Raw genomic sequence first — 27,985 nt, forward strand, 5'->3', positions numbered from 1 at the left:
GAATTGTGCTACTAAGGTATTTATCCAGACACAGAGTTTACAGTGGATGCTAGAAAACAGCGTTTCAGTGTCCTAACTGTCCAAAAGTCATGAACTATTCTCTCACACAAGGAAAGAAACCACCGTGGAGTCATGTTAACGTCGTTCTGGTATCAGTTTTTTAATCTTTAACTTCAGTCAGTCATGTATGAACGCTGCTTGAACTGGAGACGATGGAATTTGTGGCTGAGATCAGTCAGTTTCTGAATTGAAAAAAAGCTAAAATTAGCAAAACCGTTTTGGATGTTGTGTTGCTGCCAGTTGGAGCTGATGCATCCACCCTGAAGACCACTGAAGGTTGTGCAGATTGTACCCGTTCCCACTGCACACAGCGAGCTTTTTAGTGGGTTTTTTACTAGTAGGAGCTTGTGTCCACTGATTTATTAACCAAATGGATTTGCAAAACACAAACTAGTTTCTGATCCTGTGGTTCCTGGAACTGTTCAGTCAGAAAGGGTGGTCATAGATTGCTAGAGTGCACAAGAATTCCCATGCATGGATGTTGCCTTTTCTCATCTTATCTCTGATTATGAATGTGACATTAGTTTCTCTCTCTGTGGGATTTCCGCGTCGTTTTTCAGACATCGCTACTTCTTCTGCTCACACTTGATCGTTTTCTTTCTAATTGAGGAAATTCTTCCACAGCGTCTGAAGTATGACGCCGTGTGATTGCCATATTTGGCAGCCCCTGGGGGTTTACAGGCAGATCTTAATAAAGCTGGATATGTGTTCAGTGGCCTTAAAAGGAGCTGGAAAGAGACCCAGCACCTGTTTTACATCTGTAGCAAGCACAGCCCAGCAAAGCCTGATAGCAGAGAAGCAGGATTCTGAGCAGACAGAGAGGGTGAGAGAGGAGGTTTAGGGGGTTTTCTACACTCTGATGTTAACATGACAATACAAGTTCAAATGACAATCTAGTCACAAAACGTGCAGTGAGGTCACACCGGGCATTCATCTGTGGCTGTTTTGAATTTCCTTCAGAGATGTTTAGGTGATTTTCGCAGCGCTGCGCTCTTCACTGATCACAACACAAAGCAGCTTTAGTCTGGCATCCCATTGCTGTCATCTCCTCTTTTCACTTGTGTGCTACAACTGAAAAGATTGCCTAGTTACCATGGTGACCTGGTGATAACAGTGGTGTGTCCTTACACACAGTGTGGCCGGTTTGTTTTCCTTCAAAGTTTTGGAACATGATTCAGAATGATATCAGTGTTTAGTCGGGCAGTCACCCAGGGACTCGAGCATCTCTTGCAAATGATTTTCTCACATGTCCACATTTTTCAATTCTGACTTAAATCACATAGGCTAATATGTGGGTTAATATTCTTCTCTCATGTGTCTTTTGTAGCCGAGCACGCTGCCTCAGGGCACGGTTAACATGAATCTCTGTACGGACGTCATTGATGCAGAGCCCAAGACGGGCCAGAAGAACTCCCTGTGCATCATCACCCCCGAGCAGGAGTACTTCATCAGAGGAGAGAATAAAGAAATCATCAATGGGTATGTGGCCTTCATATGTGTGTGCTGATGCTTTGAATGACAGTAGGATGTTGATGCACAGAGGTCTGTTTGTTTGCAGCTGGAGCGAACAGCTGGTTGTGTACCCCCGCACCAACAAACAGAACCAGAAAAAGAAGCGAAAAGTGGAGCCTGCAACCTCCCAGGTAATCCTCCTCAAACACAGGGTCATTGCTCAGTGTCACACATTATTTCCACTGTTTTTACCTCTTCATGTGTTCCCCTTTAGGAGCCAGGTCCGGCAAAGGTAGCGGTGACAGGCTCTGGTATCCCAGAAGCAGAGAAGGTTCCAGACTCAAGCTCTATCATTTGGCAGGAGGAGCTGAACCAGAGGGAGACTGAAGGGGCAGGAGTCTGGGCTGCTGCTGATCTGCCTCCAGGATCACCACTGCCCCCAGCAGGTAGGGAGGAATAACACTTTCACTCTTTGTAGAATAGATTGAATCAAATCAGCACAAGCACATAACGCAAACAACCTGTCTCATGGTCTTCTCTTGCCTCCTTGTCAGGTGACGCCGTGTCTGTGGGCCAGGGCTCTGATGCAGGATCTGTGAATGGTGATGACGTGGATCAGGGCAGCTTGCCGCTGCATGGCTCCGCGCCCCAGCCCCCCAATGATCTGCTGTCCCCGACAGGTTCCTGCTCCAGCCTGGGAGGAGTACCGCGCTGCCTCTCCCCGGCCCCCAGCGACCCTTTCCCCTCCGGCAGCTCTCTGCTTTCAAACGGCTCCCACATCAGCGGCTCCGTCAGCTCTCTGGACTCGGACGCCAGCGGCAGCACGGTGACCAGCACCGACAGCCACCCGGCCACTCACAGGGTCGGACACTCCTACAGCCACCATGACACGCCGCGGTCCAGGCGGCTGGAGGCGGAAGCTAGAAAGGCAGAGAAGAGGAGCCGTTTCAGGAGCCCGGAGAGGCAAGAAAGGGAGGCGGTGCTGAGCCCTGACAGGAGGTCAGTGACTCCTTTTCTTTTGCGCTCTATGCTCACCTCTATTTTAATTCGGTGATCACAGGTCTCTGACAATATCCTATGTAGTCAGGAGGTCTGTTATGAAAGATGAACAACATGCAGGTCAGACTGCAGCAGAAGTGATTATGTTGCTGACAGGTGAAGCATTTAATCAGCGTCTGATTTAACCTGATGAACCAGGTTAGTGGGCTGTTTTCTTGGAATCTCCACTCCATGCTGCAGGCAGCGTGGTCTGGAAATACTTGAGCCTCTGGCTTATCCTTTTAAAGGCATTTATATACACATGCACACACACACACACACACAGAGTCCAGTGACGCACCAAGCTTTTGATGTGCTCGCTCAGACAACTGGTGTGGTTTTAATGGAAGGGAGGAAAAAAGGTTGTATTTGATGACATTAACTTGTTTTACTTGATAATCACTGCTCTCTGTCAGGTTTTTATCAACAGTCTCAGATTATATAAACACACAGCTTCTGTACTTTCCATTCAGTGATCTGCCTCCTGGGTTCTGGAGCTCTTGGTGCAGGGGTCACCGGTCTTACGGCAGCATTTCAAACAAATTCTAGGTGGAGGTTGGAGGGGGGGGTCATCTTTTTCCTCTCAGAGCCAGCTTCCTGTGCCATTCAGATCTCTCCATCTATGCCAGCCGTGAAAGGAAACAGAGGAGAGGAAAATAGGAGTGCCCCATAAACACACTGCTTTACTGGTCCATTTGAGCCCGTTGGGGATTAGGTGAGCACATCTATGCCCATACAGCAGCCAGGAAGGAGCCAGTTTCCAGCATTTACCTCATTATGTAAATGGCAGGTTCAGGTGAATCATTCATTAACTCAGTGCAGCAATCAGCAAGTACTGATGGCCTGTATCAAATGTATACTGTGGCAGCTTCACGTCTGGGACATGGCTTCAGACAAAAAAGAAAGCCGTACAGTTGGGTGCTCGTCCTCCTCCCCTCTCCTTCATTCCCTTTTAAGGACGGCAGTTTTAGCTGAAGGGACCCCAAATAAGGGAGCGTTTAGGCAAAAGAGTAATACAATATTTCCCGCTGCCTCTTACCCTCTTCCTCTCTGTAATACAGATTCCTCTGTCATTGAACAAAAGGCCTGTGTGGGAATGTGTCAGAGCAGGCGGTGTACTGTGTCACAGAATAAGGAAGGTTACAGATGGACGCTGGAGAGCGTGGGCTGTTCTTGGATCTGCTCATTGTACCCTCGAGATGGATCTTTGTAGGAAGCAGATGATGTAGCTTTCCATCACATTTTAGAGGACTTTTTTTTTAATATAACATACAACTGCAGCCATTTAAACTCTTGTAGATCTTGACATTTCCACTGTTGTTACTGCACGAGTAGAAAAATGCTGCAACATTTCCAGCTCTCTGTTGATTAATTCCTTTAAAATCGCACACTGAATGTCATGTTTTTCCAGCAGTTAAATGTGTCTAAAGTATGCATCTGCTTTGTTGCAAGTACTGAGATTATGCTGCTTGGAATCATGGGTAGCTTTTCCGCCTACACATTTTTGGCTGCTGAAGTTAAACTCCTGTTAAATTTGGAGCTAATAAAAGACGATGAATTGTCAAATCCTACCTGGCAACACCCCAAAATAACCTCAGACAAGCAAAGAATTCAGCTTTCTCTTGGTAACGTCGGTGCAGCTTTTATTAGCAGCGTCACAGACTCAGTTTTAGCCACTGTGTCTGAAGTACATTGAGTAAATAAGCAAAAACCTGACATAGCAGCATTCAAACTAATTTACAGTGGAGAGTCTGGGTAGGTAAAGAATTATAAACTACACTTAATTGTTTTGTTTTATATCAGCTTAATATTTGTTTTTGAAGCCGCCTTCATGTTGCATTCACATGCTTGATCTCATTTTCTTTAATTTCTGACGCACCTTTTCACAGCTAATCAGAAGCTGGGAACACACATCCCACATTTAGGTCTTATGACCAGAATTGACCAAGACTGCCACAGATAAAAATGACCAGTAAAATTTAATTTGGCCCCTAGTCACATGTATTTTGTAGCAGTGCTTGATGTCACCATTTTTCCCACTCAAGAGCATGGAGAGTGGGAAAAACTGGGAATAAAGATTAAAAATGAAACTAATTAAACTGTGTGTGTGTGTGTTTGTGTGCAGTCGTTCCGGTGTTATTGAAAAGCTGGAGGCGTTGGAGCTGGAGAATCCAGAGAAAATGGAGGTGGAGGAGTCTGGGAGGAGTGGATCCAGACAAGGCCGAAGCGAGCACAGACGCTTCCAGAGAGAGGTAACTGCTGCCTGTGTGTGTGTGTAACGGTTTACAATAGATAATGTAAGACTCGTAAACAGTGATTTGAACCAGAATCACATGGCAGAACAGATGTGAGCCCACCAGCGCTGGTTTTGCTCCACCTCTATCTTGTTTCCCTTCACCCTCGCCCTCTTCCCTCCATCCTCTCCCTCTCTTTGTCCTGTCTTTGTTTTGGTTGTAGTTCAGAGGTCAGGAGCATGTGCTGTATTCATTTCCATTTTCCATTCTGTGGTGGGATTCCCCTGGTGATTACGCTTCCCTTTTCCCACCCCTGTGCTCAGTCGGAGGGGCTCAGACTTCAGCAGAGGGAACGACCCAGCACACAATCGTAGATCTTTGTCAGTCATGCACAGATGAAAATATCAACACACTCAGATAAAGCTGCCAAGCCTCTCGTGTGCCTTGTACTGCACGCACACACCAAGCTTCTGTTTTGAAACAGATTTAAAGCTCACACACCGTCTTCTATTGTGTATTTGATTTTGCCATGTTCCCCTCCTGTTAGTTTGACATAGTTCTCATGACATGTCTCCACCATCCATTAATAATGGACTACAACTTTTCTTCTTCATGTATTTCCTCACACAGGTGTGAAACCCTAAGTGTGTCTGTGTGTGTGTGTGTTGTTTAGGATCAGAAGCGTGACGTGGGCCAGGGTCTGGATTTTCCTTCCACCCTGCCTCCTCTGAGGAGAGCCAAGTCTTTGGACAGAAGGACCACTGACTCTGTCATGACGGTTAGTGTCTCCTCCACTCTGCCTTCTATAAAATGGAACCTCACCAACTTCTCTACAGCATCCACTGCGACTGTAAACATACATACAGTCACACTAATTACCCAAATGTTTCCGTAAAGGAAATGAGCCTTCAGTGTGATCACAGTGTGTTTTTTCCGTACTTGCCTGCTAATTTGCAAGACTCAGATCAGCCTCTGTTGTTTGCTCAAGGTGTTTTTATGCGTGTTTGGGTACAGCTGGACTGTCGTATAATAGGTTTATAGTTATTTGTAAAGGAACATGATGAAACACAAATGTTCCCTTGGCAGAAAACCATCGAATCTTTTGGTGCGAGCATCTCATCTCCTTTATCGTTTCCACTTTTACAGACTCTACAAACCTGTTTCAAATATGCTGTAGATCAGTCAAAAGCAAGAGGCGTGAAAGGTGTTAGTTAGTAAACACAGAAATTGGTCACCTGGGATTTTCCATCTGCCTTAGAGATCTCCAGAGGTCAAAGGTTTTTCACATAACTAAAAATACCACACCTACATGTGTGAGCCTGATCCCTTTTTAAAGGCATGATCAATAATCAATACAATTCAATCAGATACCGTACTAACATTTGAATATTTGAAAGGTCAGTGCGTTCGCCTGTGTCTTTGGTCTCCCAAACAAAGCCTTGCCTGTTCTGCTAAGCCGTAGGATCCAGGGTCAGCCGCATTCAAGCTCGGAGGAAAGAGGGCGACGGGTTGTTTTTGAGGGCTAAGAGGCTAGATTTGGTTAGGAAATTGGAGAATTAAACATTAGGAAAGGCGTCAGTGGACGTCACCAAACAACATGCCAGTGGATTTTCATCACAGCTTTGCTCAGAAAACAAGTTTTGACTTCTGAGGGTGTTGCCAGTTGAAGTGATGCCTTGTTTAATGTGTGTTTCTTTGGAGAAGCCTTTTTATCAATGTGTGATTTATGTCTAATGCTTCCTTGGTGGTGCAGTTGTTGTAGGCCAAACCTCCAAGCTGCAGGGGGCAGTGCAGCCCCTTCCTCTCCCTCTGCTCTCCAGGTTATACTCCTCATTCTGCTCCCTCTTTGTGCAGATTTTGCCCGCTAAGTGTGTCTATTGCACTCCATTCTGTGCCGTGTGTATTTTACTGGATGTCATATGGGAAAGAGAGACTGTGTGTGTGTGTGTGTGTGTGTGTGTGTGAGAGCGTGAGCATTTGTCACAACTTAACACTGCTTCACGTGTGTGTATGTGTGGGTGAGTGTTAGCATTTCTCCCACTGTGTGGAATCACAGCAGAGTACGGCAGTGTTGAGCACTTGGGTTCTGCAGCCGGCAGAAGTTGGCCCTAGCCGATGGTTTACAAACTACTTCTTCGATCTTTAACCCTTAATTAGTCTGATCCATTGGTGGGGTCAACTTCTACCCTCAGCTGACTGTGTGAGCATGTGTTACTGCTGCTCTTTATTTATTTGAACAATGAAAATAAGATTATGAAGTTTAATTTTTTGGTCAGTTTTATAGTCTGCTTTAAGGTAAGTGCTGCTGCTGCTGCAACTTTACAAAGAAAAAGGAACATTTTTCAGCTTCTCAATGTCCGTTTCTCTTTCTCTCTCTTTTAGCCGGACTTACTTAACTTCAAGAAAGGTTGGATGGTAAAGCTGGACGAGCAAGGCCAGGTACAGATTAATAAAAAAGTATGAATGAATGGAGAGTCTAAATCCTGAAGGTTTTTTTTACGAGGAGAAAGTGTTGCAATGATCCAAAAAAGGCAGTCGAAGGCAGTTCAAACAGCATCTGAACTGTCTACCTAAAGCTCTGCTGAATGTCTATGGCCTTTACAGAGCTGTGGTCATACTTTGATGTTCCATCTTCAATGGACTTAAAAGACAAGGGTGGAGCCTGCAGGCTTTAAATTACATCTATATACAGAGGGACAGCTGCTTGGGCATACAGTGTGTTTACTGCTTCATCTCTCCAATATGCTTTCTCTCCTTTTTTGTAGTGGAAGAAGTACTGGTTCGTATTGACGGACCACAGCCTGAGATACTACAAGGACTCGATAGCAGAGGAGGTGAGCTCCTTTAGCTCATGCTAACGCCTTTGTGTGTGTGTGTGTGTGTGTGTGAGACGCTTAATGTCCTGACCTTGTATAACGTCACAGGCCTCTGACCTGGATGGTGAGATTGACCTGTCCACCTGCTACAATGTGACGGAATACCAGGCTCAGCGCAACTATGGCTTCCAGATTCATGTAAGAAGCTTTTCTTCTTTCTACTCTGAATGCTCCCCACACAGTGCGTTACTCAGTTAATGGTGCGTTTAACATGTTTAGACCCAGGAAGGAGTGCACACACTGTCGGCCATGACAGCAGGCATTCGGAGAAATTGGATTCAAGCAGTCATGAAGAACGTCAGACCCTCCACCGCCCCTGATGTAGCGAGGTCAGTACAAGTCACATCACGTGTTGATAATGAATGTATGCTAGCAATGAGGTCTTTATGACGGCACATCTTTTTCTCAGCTCCACTGAGGATCACGGCTCCTTCTCACCTCTGGAGGGTCTGGTCAGACCAGACGTCACTCAGGACTCTCCTTCCTCCGAGGCCTCGTCTGTCGAGAGAGAATCCACCGCAGGTGTCATCAAGAGCAGAGCACGGGAACGCCGACGAGAAGGGCGCTCTAAGACTTTCGACTGGGCTGAGTTCAGGCCTATTGCCCAGGCTCTGGCACAGCAACGGGCGCAAGAGGCCGAGAGCCTCCAGGTGGACATGGGAGAGCTGGAGCGCAGTCGGAGAAGAGAGGAGAGGAGGAAGAGGTACGAGTCTGTGACAAGCTCCGAGCAGTCGTCTGTTAAAGAAGAAGGAAGGACAGACTGTGAGAGTGGAGAGGGGGTCGGACACATGGACTCATTGAGTCCCACACCTTCTGAGAGGCAGCAGAAGGTGGAGGAGGTGATTGAAGAACACTGGCGACAGGTGGAGAAGACACCCATGCGGGAGGAGAGGAGGGTGCCGCTGTCAGGACAATCCAGAGAGACTGCAGAGCTGGAGCTGCTGCTGGACAATTACAAGCAAGGGGTGAGTTTTGTGTTTTGTTGTTGTGGTTTACATCAGCACTTTACATCAGCACATTTTGTCATAGAAATAACTGCAAAATTCATCATCAATCCATCTTTGTGGCTGCTGCACCTGCAGATTGAGGACTTGAAGACGCAGTTGGAGAGCTGTCACCAGCAGCTCCTCGACTCCAACAAGCACAAGCAGGAGCTGGAGGTCCAGCTGAGGACGGCTCTGGAGAGAGAGCAGGATATCCGGACTGGTTACATCTCTCCGGTGAGTTATCACTCTGTAGACGCGCAGCTGCGTTGCGCTGTTTGATGGAAGTCCTGTATTAAATCTCATGAGTATGTTCTGAACTGAGCAATATTTTTCCACTTCATTTTGTAACATTCTTTGCATGTTACATTTTAATGTAAGAAAACATCAAACCAACTGACATGGAAGCAGCGACATGGCTTCAGATATGTGCCTTTGCATGAGTTCATTGCATGTGAAAAAAAACATCGAGATCCTATTACTCCATTGCTTCTACTAGCTGATCTGTCTTTCTGTGTCGTAGGTCTGTATGTGAACTCATGCCAGCAGTTTTTTTTTTCAGTGCTGATTATGGACCAAAGAGTTGTGGGCTTGCTGATGTGACGTGTTTATTAGCTGAAGAGCTAGCCTGCAGTCACAGAATGAGATATGAGAAAATATGAGTAGAAGATAAAAGTATTTTTTTTTTAGCATTTTAGCATCCTTGCTAATAACTTTAAGGGTACAAATAACTTTGTATTTGAGTGTTATCATCCTTTATAGCTTCATTTGTTGAACCTCTTGGCTTGTATTCTAATTATTTGCATGGACGTCAAGTTCTCATCTTCTATTAACTGCTACACAGACCATCCATGTGTTTTCCTGTTAACAAATGTTGTATACGGCCATGTGATGACATACGTGTGTGATGGATGACTGTCTGTGCTTGTGTGATGGATTTGCCAGACAGGCTGAATGAAATCATTTATATTTTATTTTAAGTTAGACGTCTTGCTGCCGTTTCTGTGTTCTCTCTCTGTTTGTTTTGTTTTAGAAACATTTTAGTGTTAGATAATAATTGACTATCCCCTCACAGAGAAGAGTTGCACTGGTGAGGTTGGACCAGAAACTTCAAAAAATGTGTGTTTGTCGGACCTGGTATGCCTTCCATCCTGGAGTAAAACCATCCAGCTGAAACTAATATTGCATTACTGACCACATGAAGTAACCTTTTAACCATTTAATGCGCATGCTCTCTTGTGATTAACTAACCCCGGCTTTTTAATCTCTTTTCTTTTCGTTTGTACTCCACAAACTGAAGGGACGTTTGAATTTGTTTTTAATCACTGTTTTGTTTATTAATGCATACCTTTTAGATATGACATGGGAATGCTAGTCGTAATGTCATTTTCTAAAATAAATTTAGAGGGATGTGATTGGTAGTTACCGCTAAGAATTATTAGCAAGCTTTGTGTCTCCCCTGCTGTGTGTTAACCAACTGTCTGGTCCCCTTTTCCAAGCTGGAGCACCCTTTGGGTCTGGAGGCTGATGTGACGCCCCAGATGAAGAGGCCCGAACTGGTTAGTTCTCAAGCACAGAGTTTAACAAAGAAGTACCAGGAGACCAAAGAGCTCCTGAAGCTGCAAGAGCTGAAAAAGCGCAATATGCAGGCACAGCTTGGCCTCTCGCTTTCTCACCTTCCCATCAAGGAGTCTCACTTTTCTGAACCCCAAAGAACATCCATCCTGGAAAGCTCTCCCTGTGAACTCATCCAGAAAACCATTAGTGTTGTGCTCCTGGACAGCACAGAGGCTATTCAAGAACTAGAAGACACGATTACTGGGAAACCCCTGAGTCTTAAGGAGCTCGGAAAAGTGTTGAGATTCCATAGTTGTAATCAGGATACAACAGACAAGCACCAACTTCAGAAGCTCCTGGAGACTTGGAAGTACCAGCAGGAGCTAGAAAATGAAACGATCAAGAAGAGTTTAGCCAGAGCTGGAGAGAGCATCCGCGAATACGAAACCCGTCTTCTAACCATGGAGGACATGGTTGGCAAAGTTCAGAAGCAAAGTTTTGAAAGAAGCCCGTATGGGCCCCTCTCCAAAATGGACAACCATTCAGAGACCAGTGATGTGACCATCGGGATGCTCTCTCAGAGCGTCGAACTTTTAACCAGCGAGAACGGAGCGTTGAAACAACGATGTCAGGAGATTATGAACCAGCTAACTGAAGCCGACCGGGAAATAGACAGACTGAAAGTCGAACTCATCAATCAGCAGGGAGGGAAACAGCATCATCTCCTGATGGAAGAGCTCAAGCGACTGAAGGCCGAACTGGCTGAAAACCAAGCTAACGCCATAGACAGGGAGTATTACGAAAGGGAGCTGAATGAGAAGTCCTTGAGGCTCCATGAAGCTCTCGTCACCTTGGAGGAACTCGGCAGCACCCTGAAAGACACTGAAAAGAAACTACAGTTGAAAGAAGCCACGCTGAAAGGTCTGGGCTTCCAGGCAGATTATGAGGAGGAGGAGCTACACCCTGAAAAAGAGCAAAACAAGGATCTTCTGGAGGCCTCACAAGCAAAGCTATTGGACACAGAGCAGCGCTGTATGGAACTAGAAGCTAGGAACAGTGAGCTAGTCACACTAAACCAGGAATTAGAGAAAGTCAGCAGAGAGAAGCTAGCAGAAGCAGAAAATGAGATAAGAATGCTACGAGAGAAATTGGAAATTAAAACAGGTGGAGATGAGAAGAATGTTGGTGAGACCGGAGAGATGGAGGTCGATGACATAAAGCATGTAGTAGAAGAGTTTGAGTTGAGGTCTGAGGCGACGAATCAGGTGGTAGAGATGTTAGGGAAGGTAGATGTTAGTGTAGAGAGAATGCTCTGTGAATTAAAAAGCACTTTATTTGGTTCAGCGAAAGAGGAACTACTGCGCGTGAGCCCGAGAGACTTGAGTGTGGTGTTAGAGGGGGAGTTCTGGAGCCGGCTGCTGGGCATCAAACCAGAAGTCAGGTTCAGCAGGGAAAGAGGAGTAGCAGAACAGATGATAGCACAGAAGACCTTGATGCTCCTATGTAGGAGGATGTGTCCACAGGCAGAAAGTGAGAGTGTAGATTTCGGTTCAGCGTATACTTGGCTGGACGATGAAACAAACGCTCTGATAATTAAGGAGTTAACAGGGGCGCTGCAGGCAGAGTCGCAGAGATTGAAGCAGATTGGGTCCATTTTGAAGCTGGAAAAAGACGACAAACTTCTGTCTTTGGCTCTAGCAAGCCTTGGTCATAGAGGAGAACCGAAACCAGACTATCTGTGTGAGTCTCTCAGAGAGGCGTACATGTCGTATCTGATCCTTAGGCTCAGAGTGCAGCATGAGAAACACCTAAAGCAAATTCAGGCTACAGGACAGAATATCACGGATTGCCCAAATTGTCCTAAACTGAGAGAGGATGTCAGTGAGCTTCAGTCCAAACTGTCAGACCTCCAGAATCAGCTGTCAGCATCCTCCCTGACTCAGATCCACATTGAAGGAGAACCCATAGATTCAGTGGAAAAAACCATTGAGCTTCAAGACATGGTAGCCAGGCACAGGAAGGAACTACGAGACATGAAAGACGTCTATGAGCAGGAAACTGAGAAGCTGAGACGGGAAATAGCAAAAGCTGGCGAGACGCTTCGCCTCCGTTCAGAAGAAAACGTGAAAGAGATCGACTCGCTGACCAACTGCATGGAGAACCTGAAGAAGAAGCACGAGACGGAGAGGAGGGGCCTCGTGGAGCGGTTCGAGCGAGAAATGGAAGAGCTGAGAAGCGTGATGAGTCCGGCCAGCCCAGACAGGAACGGGACAGACGAGGAAACGATCCATCCCACCTCTTCAACCCTGAAGGAGCGCATTCAGGAGCTGGTGACCCAGGTCTCGGTCATGACGCAGGAGATGCGGCGACGCGAAGAGCAGGGAGACATAACCACTCTGCGGCTGAAATACGAGAAAGACCTGGAAAACCTGAAGGTGGAAGTCCTTACCGTCCTCCATCTGTGATGCCTTGTCTTCCTTTGTGGCATTCCCAGACCCTCCCCCCCCTCCCCCCTTAGCCTCTGCTCCCCATCCTCACCCCTCTCTTGTGCTCTTTGTTTCCTCTGTGTTGCATGAAAACTGACCTCTGCTGCTGTAGCTGTGTTTGGAGGAACTCATTTCATTTCATCACAATTAACTGAAACATTGAAATGAGTTCTTCTGTTCAGTCTGCTTACTAATCTAAACTCGGCTCCTTTTACACCTTTACAACATTTTTGAAGCATTTTAAGATCAAAGAAACATTTTTTTTATTCATAAGATTTGTTTGACCTCGTTTCCTTTTGCTGTTTCTACTAACAGTTTTAATTTTAATCCTTATTTCCACTTTAAAATACATCATATTTGATAAAGTAGTCTTGGTCCACTCTTTAGCTTTCTCTTAGTTGCCATGACGTACCTCAACTCTGAACCCTCTCTGTGCCCATGACCACTGAGCCATTAGAAAAAAGCTAAAAACCAGGCTTTGTCAAGTGACTTCTCACCACGGTAAAGGGTCACGACACAATCTGGGCCACAAAACATGCAACTAGGTACGTTTTTACAGTGTGTTCGTCAACTGTACAAAAGCCGACAGATCAGCCAGATGAATATTTGTCAATCTCGGCTTCCTTTCAGCAGTTTTTTCAGCAAATCCAACTTGATTTTTAACTTGCGTAATTGACCCTTTATGCTGTGGTTAGAATGAACTTTAAAGTTTAGTGGATTTAGAAGGTGAGGCTGGTGTTATTCTGTACTTTATATGGTAGCAAATCTCATGAGAAAATCATCATTAATGTGTCTCATCCATTGTCTGTAACATTCAACCCAGAATTGATCACATAGTGTTTGAAGGTTGATTTAAAGATGATACATTCAGCTGTGAGCACCAGGTGGAAGTTATGTGTTCAGTAAGAACCAGGTTCAGCAGCGGATTATTGTGGATTTGGTGTGTTTATATGGTTCAGATTATCTGGCAGGACACTGATGGTGCAGAGGAGGAAGAATACTGAACTTGATTGTTGCTTTTTTTAATGGAATTTGTGGTCAGGTGTTTATTTCTGAGCTGCTTTGTAGGTCATGTGATCGCACAGGGACAAATGTTCTTAATTCTGTACGTCTGTGAAAATAAAACTCTGGCTGACAACAAATGGAAATGTAGACAGGATATGAATAAGACCAATGATTAGTTCAAGTGTTTTGTTGCTCGCTGTATTTAGAGTAATAAGAGCGCGCCCTCGCCGCTGACCTAGGATCTATTTACATGTAAGATTCATATCCTGACAGATTCTAAATAAAGCTGCTGCCTGGTCTGATGTCAGAGCAGGAAGTTTACATTTGCACCATGTGGGCTGTCGCTCTGAGCTTGCGCGGGGGTTGTTTATCCCAGTGAAAACACACTGGGCCTCCGTTTCCCCCTGTGTGGCCAGAGAGGATACACTGCAGCCCACTCAGACTAGTGGCAGTGAACAGAGGACGTTTTCGGCCGTCCCTTCGTGTGGACGCTTGTGCTGGGATGAGGATTATTCTCCTCGGCCACAGGTGCTCACCTCCACAGTCCTCCATGCTGATGGTGCATGTACCTGCAGTGTCTCAGACAGCCACTCGTTTGTGATTGAATTAGAATCAGCTTAACCCCACATTCCATCAAAGCTTTGCCCACTAGGCAGCTTAGCTTTTTGTACGTTAGCTGTTTGGAGGAAAGGTTTTCTGGATGCTGTGCTGTGAACAGGAAATGGCAGCTTTTCGTCCTCACGCCCTCCTCTGTCATTGTCTGCGCGTCTCTTCAGTGTAACGTGTACCCCGTCATTCCTCTTAACCCTTTTTTGTACTCACACAGGCTCAAACTGCTCATGGCTGACAGGCTGTAGCTTGCAAGTAATTTGCTGGAATTAAAATGGTTGCTCTTTATGATGACCTGTAAACTCACAGCTGCACCTCGCTCGTTCTTTTTGTCCTAGGCCACCTGTGAGAGGGGCTTCGCCGCCATGGAGGAGTCCCATCAGAAGGTGATCGACGAGCTGCAGAGGAAGCACCAGAGAGAGCTGGAGAACCTGCAGGAGGAGAAGGAGAGGCTGCTGGCCGAGGAGACGGCGGCCACCATCGCCGGTTCGTGCCATTTTCATTAGGATGTTCTAATCTCATCCCACGAGTTACTGATGATGAAGCTTTTTGTGTGTTTCTCAGCAATTGAAGCGATGAAAAACGCTCACCGGACAGAGCTGGAGAAGGAGCTGGACAAGGCTCGCAAGGCCAACAGCAACGCAGAGAACGCTGATATGGAGGAGATCCGCAGACAGCATGAGTGCGTTCTCCTCGTGTTTGTCCATGTTTCGCTCTGCATACACACCTGTTCCTGTTCCTGCCTCCTACATCTGTTTTTTCATGATGATCTGTATTAAATATGCACAGGTGTCACTGCTGACTTGCTGGTGCTTGCAGTGTGTTTGACGCTCACCTGTCAGTCTTGGACAGGCTGATGGAAGGCTGAAGGATCTCTTTGAGCTGTGCTGCTGCTGCTCTTTGTTTTGTTTTGTCTCAGCGTGGCGTTGCGGTGTGTTTCAGGGAGGAGCTGTGTTCCCTCCAGCGGGAGATCGAGGTGCTGTCGGAGCAGTATTCCCAGAAGTGCCTGGAAAACGCCCACCTGGCCCAGGCGCTGGAGGCCGAGAGGCAGGCCCTCAGGCAGTGTCAGAGAGAGAACCAGGAGCTCAACGCACACAACCAGGTGCCTGTCAACAAACCGCCCGCTCACACAGTGCACTACAGCCAGAGCCGCCATTTTACTCACACATACTTTTTTTAGGAGCTGAACAACCGTCTGGCAGCAGAAATCACAAAGATGCGCTCCATGACATCTGAAGACGGAGTGGGAGACACAAACACTACAATACAGGGAAAAGAGCTCTATGAGTTAGAGGTCAGCTTAAAATCAAAGTCTGCATATAAAACCGGTTTTAAACAGCTGCTCTCAACTCATTTACTTCCTGTTTTCCAGGTGATGCTGAGGGTGAAGGAGTCGGAGGTGCAGTACTTGAAGCAGGAAATTAACTCCCTCAAAGATGAGCTCCAAGCAGCCCAAAGAGTAAACTTTGGATTCTTTTTTTTTTTCCTCTAAATGCGCCCCCTGCTGGATGTGTGATCACATCCTTTATCTAAACTGCTACACTGTGGTTTCAGGACAAGAAATATGCAACAGATAAGTACAAGGACATCTACACAGAGCTGAGCATCGTCAAGGCCAAAGCGGAGCGGGATCTGGGCCGGCTCAGGGACCAGCTGCAGCTGGCTCACGAGGCGCTTGGGGAGCCATCACTGGAGGACGTGGAGCGAGGAGGATACGGTACCAGATCTAAAAAAAAAAAAAAAAAAAAAACGTGTGACAACAAAATCCTTGTCGTGGTTGTATTCTAATGAATAAACTTCTGCGATAGATATCATGAAGTCCAAAAGCAACCCTGACATTCTGAAGATGGCGGCGGCTGCAGCCAAGCGCTCGGAGCGCACCATGAGGTCAAAGGTAGGTCTGAAGGAGCGTTATGAGTGAAGTCAGTCCTCCATTCACCCGTGCTGCTAATTCAGGATCCTTCATTGAACTGTATCGCCCATTATGTCAGCCAGATTGACACCATAATGGGCCACATGCAGTGCACTCTCCAGTCACTTGCTGCCACCTACAGGTCACCTGCAGAGTTGCATGCAGCATCGCATGCCCACCAGCTGCATTTTTTTTTACTGACCCATGTTGTGACTCCATCCTGACCTGCAGTCTTGGGATTGTGTCGCAGTAGTCTAACACACACACACCTGCTGGTGTGTTTATTTTTTTCCCCCCCTTCTGTCCTCAGTCTGTGAGTCGTGACATGCCCTGGGACAGTTAGGGCTGCTGAGGACCTGTAGGCCTCCTCCTCCTTTAGGTAAACCAAACCAGATGCACCCACGGGTGATTTAAATGAGCGCACCCACTTTGTCCTCCACCTGAAACTACCGGAGTGACTACTGCACATCATGCATGGTGGTGAAGGACGAATGAAATCTGATCTGGCAGTGTGTGACTGACTGATTACTAATTTCCTTTCACTTTAGCACCCACACAACACAGCTAAGCATGTTTAACTGAATCTACGAAACCTTTTATCCTGCTTTTAGTTGCATTTGACTCAAAACTCGACACTACCTGGCTAAACTTCCAACTTAGCATGAGCTCATTTGTTTTGTTTCTTAAATTATAAGACAATATACAGTTAGAATATGACAAACTAGGTTAGCTGTAGCTTAGCAGCTAGCAGTAAGGCTACAGTGTTTTTAGCTTCAGAACTGTGAGCTAGCCATGTAGCAATACACCAGGAAACCAGTGTCTTGTTGAAAGCAGGATTTAGAGTCCTTGATGTGCAAAAATTAAGGATTGAAATTTGAAAGCTGCATCGGGTGTTAACCTTTTACTGCCTTTTTGTCGGGTTTGTGGCTGCAGCATGCATGATGGGGGAGCAGTTTATCAAACGTGGTGTGGTGTGTGTGTGTGTGTGGGGGGGGGTTTTTTAAGTCACTGCCTGCTCATCGGGAACATCTGCACATCTGTCCAGACAAAGCTCCGCTCAGCACACTAACATCTGTTCTCTCCTTCCTCCAGAGTCTGAAGGAAGGGCTGACGGCGGAGCAGAGACTCCACCTGTTTGAAAATAAAGACACTAAGGAGTTCTGACAGTGACGCCCTCACGTCCGCCCTCCTTGCTGCATGTTTAGAAGCCCACTATATTTTAGCTCTGTAATTACTTACCTAGTAACACTACACACTGGTCACCGAACACAGATCATATGTTATTAAAAAGAAAAAAAAAACATGGTATGAAGTTTGAATTTCATGTCTAGAGTTTGCATTCCATGCACTTCAGTTAACTGTGACTTTTTGTTTGTGTTGATTTTTTTTTTTTTTGTTGCCATGTCTTAATGTAAATACTGTTTTTAAATCTGTCATGCGTACACTAAAACTATGACTGTGTAAGCTACTGTTTTAACTCCTTAGACTGTTGCTAGCCAAAAGCATGAATGTAACGTTCAGCAGGCTAAAAACACACAGCTACATATGGATGAGTGATACTTGCATAACAAACCCAGTAGGAACGGGTCTGCACGTTAAACGCTCCACCGCTCTGCTACCATTCCAGCACAGATGGAAGTGTTGCTCATTAAAAACAAGCTATGGAACAAAAAGTGCTCGTCCGCATTAAAGAACCCCACCACCACCCATCGCCTGACTTAACATCAAAGATGTTCTCTGCAGAAACAATCTGAGATCCTGGAGGAAAGGCGACAGCTGAATGCATACGGACAGGAGTCACTGACGTTAATTTAAATATATATATATGAAAATTTATATAGTTTTTTTTTTCCTCACTGCAATCATCGGTCCAGCTGTCTAGGAGTATGTGGGAGTTGGTTTATGTTTGTAGTCTTGTTCAGTGGCAGTCCCTTTGTATTTATTTAAATGGTTGGGATTTTTTTTTCTTTCACATTCCTCTGTACTCTACTATTGTAAATATAAAGCAAATATACACCAACTGACTACAGGTTTATTAGCAATAAATATTTTTGCACCCTTTAATGTCTGAATTTTCTTGTCTTTTTTCCCCTCCTCCTCCACTTCTAGTCTCTAAACATCTCATGACCCTCTACAGATGCTGCACCTTTTGGGACCAGACTCCACGTTTGGGAACATCCAGTTTAGTACCACACAAAAAAAACAAAGTGTAAATGTGTTCGGCCCCTAAGGACCCCTGAGACCCCAATTCCCATGATGCCTCTGTTCCACAGCTGCTTAATTTAATCCGGAATTACACACCACACAGCTGAAGGCAGTGCCAAATAATGGCAAGAAAAGAACAGACACATTCATCCTCATCCTCATCATCCTCATCATCATCACACACTGGTCCGGGGTTTGTGAAAAAAAAAAACAGCTGGATAAATAGAAAATATAGGTGTAGACTGATTATTCCTAGATTTAACAACTTTACTAATTGCTACTGTTTAAGTTTTATTAAAGTTTCTGTTTTATCTTGTGTCATTTGGAAAAACAACGCGTTATTTTATTTTGAAGGGCAACCCGGAAGTCAGAGATTACCTTGTAAACAACTTAACGCTGCTGCCACCAGAGTAGTAGTGTGTTCCTGGAAAGTGTGTGTGGATGTTTGATTTAATTCAGGGCTTTTTCCTCTCTCTATAGTTCCATGAGGATCCGTTCTTACGGCGGCGTGGTTGTTGAAAGAGATGCCGGGTGGAACGGATTCTTAACTGGACGTTAAAAAAAAAAAAAAACCCCGCTGCGGCTTCTCCCGTCCGGGTAAGTTGTGCTGCGCGGCGCAGCGCTCCGTCTTTGTTTCACCCAGCCGGGCCTTCGCCCCGATGCGCACCGTTCGCTCTAATGGACAGAACGTGTTGCCAAAGTCCATGAAAAGTGGCTCAGAATCGACCAACGCTAAGTTTGTGGTGTAACATTCACTTCTAGGTGAAATAAAAGTGAGATTACTTCTATCGTTACGACCCAGGCTCCAATTCGGAATTCACAGAAAACAATAAATAACAGTATTTTGTACTAAAATGTGGCATTTTAACACCGCCTCAGCCGTTTCTCTTGGGACAAAGTTACTATCTTCCGTATTGGACGGTGTCAAACCTGAGCTATAGAAGTTGACATTTGATCGGAATCGTGATGTTTTATTAGCAGTTACACGTCGCCGAAAAGAAGATTGATTATTGTCGGTTCGTATAAGCTGTTTAAAAAATGTCGGTTATTGTTTGCGCTTCCGTGTTTAACGAAAAAGACTAAAAGCTTCCGAATCTCCAACGCGGTTCGACGTGAGGGGGAAACGTTACCGGCGCTACGCCGGGCCTAGCTAGCGCTTGCTAATCTTAGCTAGCGGCTAAAGCTAAGCTAAGCTAAGCTAGCTGCCTGACCTGTCAGTGAGGTGATAAAAAAAGTCAGCCGGTGTCCTGGAGCGATCTTATCCACTGAGCGTAACAACACAACAGTCCAGAGATGTGATACAGATCGAATTTAATCGAAATTAATAATAAAGGTAAAGTGTCAGTAAATTAATGTTCCACAGCGTTAATGAAAATCAAGCACACGTAAATTTTCCTAGCTAAAAGTCAGCAGTGTGACTTTAGCCGTAATGATTCGTGGTTTAATCGTTTGCTGGACGTCTTAAAATCAAAGAAAAACGACAGTAAAGTACACTTAAAAGTTGTAAATATGAACTGTTTATGGTTTAATGGTTTATTGTGTTCTAAATGGGCACATCTGTGTATATCAGGAGCTGGAAAATGCAAGTTCTAACTTTAATTTTTTCTGCTCTCCATCCTTTTGCAGTTGTTATGGAGCAGCCACCTGGGAGCGTAGATGATCTACAGCCCCAGGACCTCTCCACCTCCAGCGTCCCCACTGTGATCGACTTAACCAGGAAAGGGGAGGAATGCGTCCTCGGCTCTACGTCGCTCGACGCCCTGCGGATGGTCAAGAGTCCTGGCTGGTACACGAACTCTGCCGTCGCCGGCAACCCTGGATTACAGTTCTCAGAGACAGGCTCGTCGGACGTCACGCTCCAGTCAGGGGATCAAATTCAACCAGACGATGCCTTGTCCCACACTACAGTCACCCTCTCCTATGTGAGCAGGTCTCACGTCTTCTCCACCCACGACTCCTTATCTCGACATTCGCCCCTGTACAGCGTGCCGCCTATCAGCAAGTTCTCCCTCCACCCTCCTTGCGACGCAGATAAAGGGCTCGTGGAAGCTGCCTTTTCACACAACCAGCATCGCCTGGAGCAGGGCGAGGGGCCCGTGGACCTCGCCACACAGACTGAACTTTTGCAGTCAGTGTCTCAGGCTCAAGTGGGATCAGGTGAAGGATGTCCGGCGCAAGAGTTAAATGGTGGAGTCATTCCAGAAATGTCTCTGCAAGAGAAAGAGGAGCACAGTCGGCCTTTGGAGAACGGTCAAGGTGCTTGCTGGTTAAGTTCAGGAGCGTGTGCCGAGTCCTCGTCTGAGTCTCTTACTCCTGTCACAGGGCAGGAGAGAGGAGGCTCTGAGGTGCTTTTCCTCATGTCTAAGGAGCCAGACCCAGCAGCTGTTTCAGACAGAGACCTGTGTTCACTGAGCAGGGAGTACATCAGTCCCCTTGAAGACCCCATCTCCCCCTCTGCTACCTCACTGGACGATGTGGAGGATGTGTTCGTCCTGCCTCAGGCCTCCAGCTCGCCCAGCGGCGACAACTCTTATCTGGAGGCGGCTGAGGATATTGCGAGTGATGGCTTGAGCACAGAAGGAGCCATTCAGCCAAATTCCAGCAGCAGTGATGCGAAGTTAGATTCAAGCGACGTAAATAAGCAGCCAGCCAATAGGCGGAAGGCCGTGCTAGAGCCGTTAATCAATCTGACGGAAGATGTTTGCGTGTCGGACGTTTCGGAAAACAAAGCCAAGCCTGTCGTTCCTCACATGAACGGGAATGCAAAGGTGCTCGAGAGGACTTTAAAAGAAAAGAAACTGCCCTCACGGTCAGGAAGGGGAGTTCGGTTGGAGGCCATAGTCATGAACATAAATTCTAGCAAGTACAAAGATTCAGGATGCATACGCACTAATAAGAAAGCCCATGCTTCCCAATCGGCGGCAGATGATTCCACCACAGACAAGACGAATGATTCAGCAGGGAACAAGAAGGGCAGAGTGAAAGCTGGTCTCTCAGTGAAAACAATAAAAGAAAAAACTCCAGCCAAAAGGGGAAAAACTAGTAACGTTAACACTGACTCTACCTCTGATTCCGAAATCAATAATTCTAAGACGTCACACAGCAGCACGCCTCCAAAAAGTCCTCCGCTTGCTGTGCACGAGAAGTCAAAAAAAGGACCAGTGAATGTTGTTCACCCATCCCAGACGAGCCCTGCCGAGTCAAAGAGGAGACCCTCCTCAAGTCCTGACGACTCACAGAAGGATCCGGAGCTGCTCGCTCAGCCTGATGCCTCAGTGGAAACTCATGTGGTGGGATTCTCACAACCACCACCATCCAAATCTCCAAAGAAAAGCCAAGGCAAAGCCAAAAGTAAAGCTGCTGGTAGCAAAACATCCCCCACCGCCAAGACGAAAGCGGCTCACACACCCAAACGAAGGCGAAAGAAGCATAAACAGGGCCAGTCCTCCTCCATGTTCTCTCCCAAGGAGCCTGAGATCAAACTGAAGTATGTCAACTACAAGGAGGAGAAAAGGGACTTAAGAGTGGACAGTTTCTCTCCGTTCATCCACGTGGAGCGCCAGCAGTCGTCTCCGTCACTGTGTACTGTAATCAACTACCCCGAGGACGTACGGGTGCAGCACAAGAAGGGCCAGCCGCAGCCGGCTCACATTGGTGTCTTTATTTCTGCCGTTATACCCAGCACCTCCTGTTTGCAGCTGGGCCGGAGGTCCATGCACAGCCAGCACCAGCGCTCCCTCGTCTGCTGCCTCTGCGGACACTCGGCCAACGCCATGGACTTGGGGGACCTACATGGACCCTACTACCCCGAGGGGTACCAGCCTAGCACCAAAACCCCAGCGAGTGCGTCAGGCCTCAAAGAGGATGAGGACGACTTCAGCGACTCTGACTCCTCTTCCTGCAGCGTGAGGGGCAGGGGGAGGAAGCGTGCTGCTCCGCCCACGTGGGCTCTCCGGCCTGGAGGACAGCTGAAGAAGAAGGGCCTCTTAGAGAGCCAGCGATGGACAGGCGACGGCACTGCAGCCAAGTGTGCTCGGTCAGATGCCGGGTCTGCAGATGTGGAGGACTGGTACAGCCCTCCCGTGCTGCCTCTGGAGCCCTGTGAGTACTGGCTCCACGAGGACTGTGGCATCTGGTCGGCGGGCGTGTTCCTCGTGAAGGGCAAAGTGTACGGGCTGGAGGAGGCGGTGAAGGTGGCCCAGGAGACGGTAAAGCTGCACTTTAAGCTGTTAGAACATACACACGGAGATGTGGCTGATATGATGAAGCTGAAACTGAACAAAACGTTGTAGATGTTAATGCTTTGAGGTCGGCCTTTTAGCACGCTAATGGATTTCAGATGTTTTTATCTAATCTAAGGAAGCATTAACGGAAAGAAAAGGGCTGGGCATCATTGGTGAGGGGAGATTTGTGACATTAGCTTCAGGCACATGTGCTTCAGACCTGGTCTTTCTTCTAGAAAAAGGTATGGAAGTAGTTTCTGTCCGATTTTTTTTTTTTTTAGTCCCATCTAGGTTTGATTACATGATGCCTGACAATTTAAGAGATGTGAAGCAAAGCGAGTGTGCTAAATAGAACAATGTGAGAAAAATTCTGTACATTAATAGATGCAACCCAAAACGCTAGCTAGCAGCAATTACATATTTAGACGGCTTCAACAGCTTTATCTGTGAATTAATCTCTTTAATGTGCAGATCTCACATGTGTAATTCAGGGTGCAGCTCCATAGACCACCATTTATGTCTTCTGAATTAATGTCCTTCAGGATCGACCAGTAGGGGCATGACTTGTAGCCGCGTGTCGTCATGTGATCAAAGTACCATTTTTATCTCATTGAAAGAATGATCTCCATGACAACAGAGCAAACTCCACACGATGCAGTTGAGAGCTTGCTGGTTAGCAAGACATTGAGATTAGTGTTTGTTTATAAAAGACCAGCTTCTGTTACCATTGAATACACAAAGAATGCCATTTTATTATAACAAGGAATTTAATTTAATTTCCTTAAGAAGGTGCAGTGAATGCCCACTGGTGTTCTGCTGTGGTTTGGAATCATCTGCTGTGTATGCAGACATATTGTGAGTCAGAGGTGTCGTGTGTGTGTGTAGATGACGTCTTCTGTGTTTTCAGATGTGTTCAGCTTGCCACAGTCCGGGCGCTACACTGGGCTGCTTCTTCAAAGGCTGTCCCAACAAATATCACTACAGATGTTCTCTGGAGTCGGGTAAGTGCTCGACAAAAGGACAATAAGAGCAAGAACACTGATCATTGTCGCGACCTTAACAGCCTGCTGTCCTGCAGGAGAGAGCTTTTGAGGTGTCTGTCTTCACCGCATCTTTAATCCTGCATAATTTTTTGTTGTTGTGTTCTTATCTTCTATTTAAATTCACTTTGTACCTGTTAAAATCCTGAATATATAAATCTGTGACTCATGGTGCTTTGGGTGGTTTCATGTGAGTTTCTGTGAGCACCGGTCTGGAAATAGCTCCTCTGTGAAGCGCTGCCGGCTGCTGAAACTTCCTTTAAGCCTGAACCCGCCCGTGTGGGCGGGTTGAACCTCTCAGATGAGTCAGTGTGCCGTCTTCACCTGTTCTGTTCTGTTCTCGTCCACACAGACTGCGTCCTCATTGAAGAGAATTTCTCCATGAAGTGTAAGAAGCACAAGGTGAGCAGCAGTCACACAGCCCCACGCCAAATGGAAGCTTTTAGCAGTTTTAAATTAAAGTATTAAAAAAAAAACATCTTTTCTCAGAACAAGACATTCAAAGCTCCTCTGGGGAACCGACTGGACGACAGGTGACAGAAACAGGAACCCCATCAGGTGAGTAAAGGCTGTTCTTCTTTCACTGCGTGCTGCACAGTGTCCCGACAGTAGAAACGGAAAACCCAGGGAAAGAAATAAAACAGAAATATTTAACTTATTTAAAAAAAAGATCCACATATAAACTGCCTTTAGTGTCATGTGTGGCCTCATGTGCAGCAGTAACAGCTTGATTCGACCATTTCAGAACATGAACTTTGTTCCTCTTGAAGCATTGTTTTGTGAAACAACGTGTGTGGTTCTTGTCTTGCTGCATGATCCACTTTGTCTTGAGCTCTGGGACTGATGTCTGACTTTTCCTTTTTAAATTCACTGGTGTGAATCAGAACTTCCATGAAGCAGGTCATTCACTGATGGAACTTCTGATTCACACCAGTGAATCAAGTTCCATCAGAAGTTCCATCAGAAGTTCCATCGGTGCTGCCAGGTCGTCCTGGTTCAGAAGCAGGCCCACACCATGATACTACCACCACCATGTTTACAGATGGGATCAGTTCTTATATTGGAAGGATGTGTCATTAATTATCCCGACACAAGGCTTCTCAGTTTTGGTTGTTCTTCTGAGGGTGGTTTCATGAGCATTAGCCAATGTGGGAAAGACCTCCAGCTGCTCAGAGGTTCCACTGGCTTCCTTTATTACCTTGCAGACTAATACATGACTTGTTTTTGTGTGATCTTTGTTCATAGTCCTGTGGAGGATTTATCTATTTATATCCGTCTGTGGAGTCCAAGCTATTTGGACTGAGGAGCTCAGAGCTTGACTGAGGAGCCTTTATGATCAGACTTTTATGGATAACTTGTTTAAATAAAACAAGGCACTCACCGACATCTTCCATTGATTGATGACTCCTTTGAAGTGAAATATTTCTGTTTCGTTTGTTTCATTGGCTTCTCCTTTTCTACTGTTGGGACTTTTGTGAAAACTTGTTTGGATGTTTTGGATCATATTTATGCAGAAATATAATCGACATACCTTTTGGGGCATTTTTGGATTTGAAAAAAGTCTTCTAACAATCTAAACATTTTCTTCTCCAGCATCCTTCGGGGCGGGGTTTCCTCCCCCTTCACCTTCTTCTGGTAACCATGGTGACAGTGGACCAGGTTCTTTTCTGACTGACAGCCAGCACCCACAAACCTTAACTTCACCCTCTGCTCTTCAAACTGCACTGTTAACCCCCTCCTCCCCTCCCTAAAAAAACAACAAAAAAAAACAAAAACAAAAAACACACTGACTGGAGGAGCCCAGTCGCCGAGTCCTTCCTCAGTCTGACGGTACAACTCATCATCATCATCATCAGCAGCAGCAGCAGCAGCAGCAGCAGCAGTGTGGACTGAGGAGAAATACTCATAAAGAGCTGAATTAGTTTTTTTTTGTGTAGTTATTTATATGGGAAGTTTTTCCCTGGCTTAAATATGACTTAACAATCAAATCTATTTAATTTTTTTTAAAAGATTTTCAAAGTATTTGATTATATTTGGTTTATTTATTCCTGAACTTTTTTCTTATCGGATTCTTTTGCAGTTGTCGAAGAGGTTTGATTGTGTTTGTGTTTTTTTTTTTGTTTTGTTTTGTTTTTTTTTTTTTAAATTTGTAAGTTATTTCGGAAAAGCAGATTTACGTTAAAGTTTTAAACCAGTCAGTGAGATGCTGGTTTCATGACAAGCCAGAAAATAAGAGGCCTCAGAGCAGATTACTGTCAACACAACAGGGATCCTTCAGAACCTTCTCTGACGGCTTTCACTGACGACACCGGAACAGTGTGTGTTTGAATGTATTTTCATAGGAGACTTCCTTTAAAGGAGTCGGATCCGACCGTCAGAATGAGACTTTTTTTTGTTTATTTGGCTGAAAGCACTTTGGCCTTCCACGTCACGGTGGAAGCATTTAAACGTGCTCACGTTGTGTTCGCCTGCTCGGCCCTTCAATCAGTTGCCATAGTAACAGAACTTTTAAGTTACGGAAAGCTGTTTCCAATACACAGGGCCCTCCCTCTTTATTCTGTGCTGGTTTACATCGACAGCCACGTTAGTATTAAGACTCCTGGTGTCCTTTGGGCCTGCGGGGTGCCCCTGCACCTTTCTGGAAAAAAAGCCTTATCTGACACACCAGAGGTACACACAGTCTGTCTCTCTGTTATCTTGTGGTGCAATGACAAATCAGTGGATGTACTGTACCTTGCGTTCCTTTGGACATCCTGACGACTGAAGGCAGCTTGCATGCACTAGTTCTGCTGCACATTTTGTTGTTATGAACACACACAGGCGCAGCGAGCCCTGCTGAAACGCACACACACACAGTTTAACTCGGTGTGTTGAATCCCGTGTGGAGGTCGGAGCTCTGCGGCCTTCCAGGAAGTTTGTGTTTTTGAGTCTTATGTGATCAGTGTTGGTGTTTCATGTCTGTGTACTTCTACATAGCACCATTAGGGGCAGCGTTGTGCCGTCTGAGACCGGTGTGAGAGGTCTACTTAAGCCATGACTCAGATATCCACACAGAGGCAGCTGAAGGCTTCGTCCTCTTAGTGTCTCACCAGCAGCAGCAGCAGGACACAAACACCCAGAACCCCCTCCGTGTCTGTTCCACCTGTGCCATCGTTAAACTTTTAGTATTTTGTATTTATTTGCAGTGGCATAATGGACTTTTTAAAGACGAGCCTGGAAATTTCATTTACAAGCAGTCGTACCAAATACTGAATTTTTTGGAACATGTTTAATATTGTTTAGTTTTTTTTTAAATAATTTGTCTGTGTGTTAATCTCAGGGCGGAATCTCAGATATTCTGATAATTTTTCCTCTTGACTGGAGTAGTGAAACATGTAGCAGGACATGCTCATCTCCTCAGATGCAAATTTGTTTTGTTTCCCCCTGTTGACAGTGCCCATCACATTCCAACTCTTCCTTCGTGTGTCTGTGTGTCAGCACTGCGGTGTACCTTCGTTTAACATCAGACTGCCAAGTCGTTGTGTCACAGTTTTGTCATTTTGTGGCAACTCTTTTGTACTGCCTTCACCTCTTGGACCATCAGAGGTCATGTAAGAGTTCAAATTAAATATTTTGTTCAGCATTGTGGGTTCGTGGTGGTCTTTGTCCCGTGGGGACATCACAACATCTCAAGGCCACATATTAAATATCTTTCCCTATATCGTGCGTGCTTTACACTATTCAACATTATAGCAGCCAAACTATGTGCGTGCCAAATCCCAACCAGTGTCACACACCTCAATTGCATTTCATTTTATTCACCACTAGATGTCCTTCTCAAGCAATGTGTCATTTAGTCCATGGGCCACAAGAGATGTCGTTACCACTCGAGGATGCTTATACTTTTTGAAAAGCTACATGTGAATATCTACTGCAGGACTGTGGAGAAATGTGAAGTTAATTTGGCACTAATCTCCCATAGACTCATTGAAAAATAGCATTTTTTTTCTCAAGTATTTTTTATTATTTTAAGATATCATTGTACAATACAACAGGAAAGTACAATATAACCATCTTTTACCATCTTTCACCCCACCCACCCCCAAACATTCATGCCAGGGTGTGAAAAAAAAAAAAAAAAAAAAAGCTAAAGGCTCATTTATTACGACCAAGACCATTACTGACTACTACACTTTGTACCACCTAATTACTGGGAAGGTAGCGTTGTTAGCTTTTCAAAATAAGACAGTAGAGGGCCCCAGGTTCTATAAAATGTTTGGGTGTTAGATCCTTTAAGGAAATGTTTTGTCTTCTCCAGTTTTAAAT

At 45.7% G+C, this 27,985-nt stretch overlaps 2 protein-coding genes across 4 annotated transcripts in view; both read left to right on the forward strand.

The window, feature by feature from the left end:
• The window catches only part of LOC114437188 (myosin phosphatase Rho interacting protein), a 28,255-nt gene extending 9,979 nt beyond the window's left edge, over positions 1 to 18,276 (forward strand). Inside the window, exons 4-25 of one of the 3 annotated variants that reach the window (XM_028407710.1) lie at positions 1,388 to 1,539; positions 1,619 to 1,703; positions 1,787 to 1,958; positions 2,067 to 2,511; positions 4,676 to 4,802; positions 5,458 to 5,562; positions 7,167 to 7,223; positions 7,550 to 7,618; positions 7,709 to 7,798; positions 7,880 to 7,989; positions 8,070 to 8,625; positions 8,743 to 8,880; positions 10,143 to 10,202; positions 14,639 to 14,786; positions 14,865 to 14,982; positions 15,243 to 15,402; positions 15,481 to 15,594; positions 15,673 to 15,759; positions 15,855 to 16,017; positions 16,109 to 16,194; positions 16,523 to 16,591; positions 17,305 to 18,276. In XM_028407710.1, the coding sequence (XP_028263511.1) occupies positions 1,388 to 1,539; positions 1,619 to 1,703; positions 1,787 to 1,958; positions 2,067 to 2,511; positions 4,676 to 4,802; positions 5,458 to 5,562; positions 7,167 to 7,223; positions 7,550 to 7,618; positions 7,709 to 7,798; positions 7,880 to 7,989; positions 8,070 to 8,625; positions 8,743 to 8,880; positions 10,143 to 10,202; positions 14,639 to 14,786; positions 14,865 to 14,982; positions 15,243 to 15,402; positions 15,481 to 15,594; positions 15,673 to 15,759; positions 15,855 to 16,017; positions 16,109 to 16,194; positions 16,523 to 16,555 (3,075 nt within the window). In that variant the 3' untranslated portion in view covers positions 16,556 to 16,591; positions 17,305 to 18,276. The remainder of the gene's footprint in view (positions 1 to 1,387; positions 1,540 to 1,618; positions 1,704 to 1,786; positions 1,959 to 2,066; positions 2,512 to 4,675; positions 4,803 to 5,457; positions 5,563 to 7,166; positions 7,224 to 7,549; positions 7,619 to 7,708; positions 7,799 to 7,879; positions 7,990 to 8,069; positions 8,626 to 8,742; positions 8,881 to 10,142; positions 10,203 to 14,638; positions 14,787 to 14,864; positions 14,983 to 15,242; positions 15,403 to 15,480; positions 15,595 to 15,672; positions 15,760 to 15,854; positions 16,018 to 16,108; positions 16,195 to 16,522; positions 16,592 to 17,304) is intronic. The other 2 variants (XM_028407709.1, XM_028407711.1) reach the window with 2 other exon arrangements.
• Positions 18,277 to 18,811: 535 nt separating this feature from the next.
• On the forward strand, positions 18,812 to 27,240 carry LOC114437660 (transcription factor 20). Its single transcript, XM_028408483.1, has 6 exons — positions 18,812 to 19,014; positions 20,044 to 22,625; positions 23,548 to 23,641; positions 24,033 to 24,082; positions 24,170 to 24,238; positions 25,274 to 27,240. Exons 2-5 carry the CDS (start codon positions 20,049 to 20,051, stop codon positions 24,215 to 24,217), a joined length of 2,769 nt encoding a protein of 922 aa, XP_028264284.1. The 5' UTR covers positions 18,812 to 19,014; positions 20,044 to 20,048; the 3' UTR covers positions 24,218 to 24,238; positions 25,274 to 27,240.
• Positions 27,241 to 27,985: the final 745 nt, after the last annotated feature.

This window comes from Parambassis ranga, chromosome 6 (genome assembly GCF_900634625.1).
Source record: "Parambassis ranga chromosome 6, fParRan2.1, whole genome shotgun sequence".
Classification (NCBI taxonomy): Eukaryota; Metazoa; Chordata; class Actinopteri; family Ambassidae; genus Parambassis; species Parambassis ranga.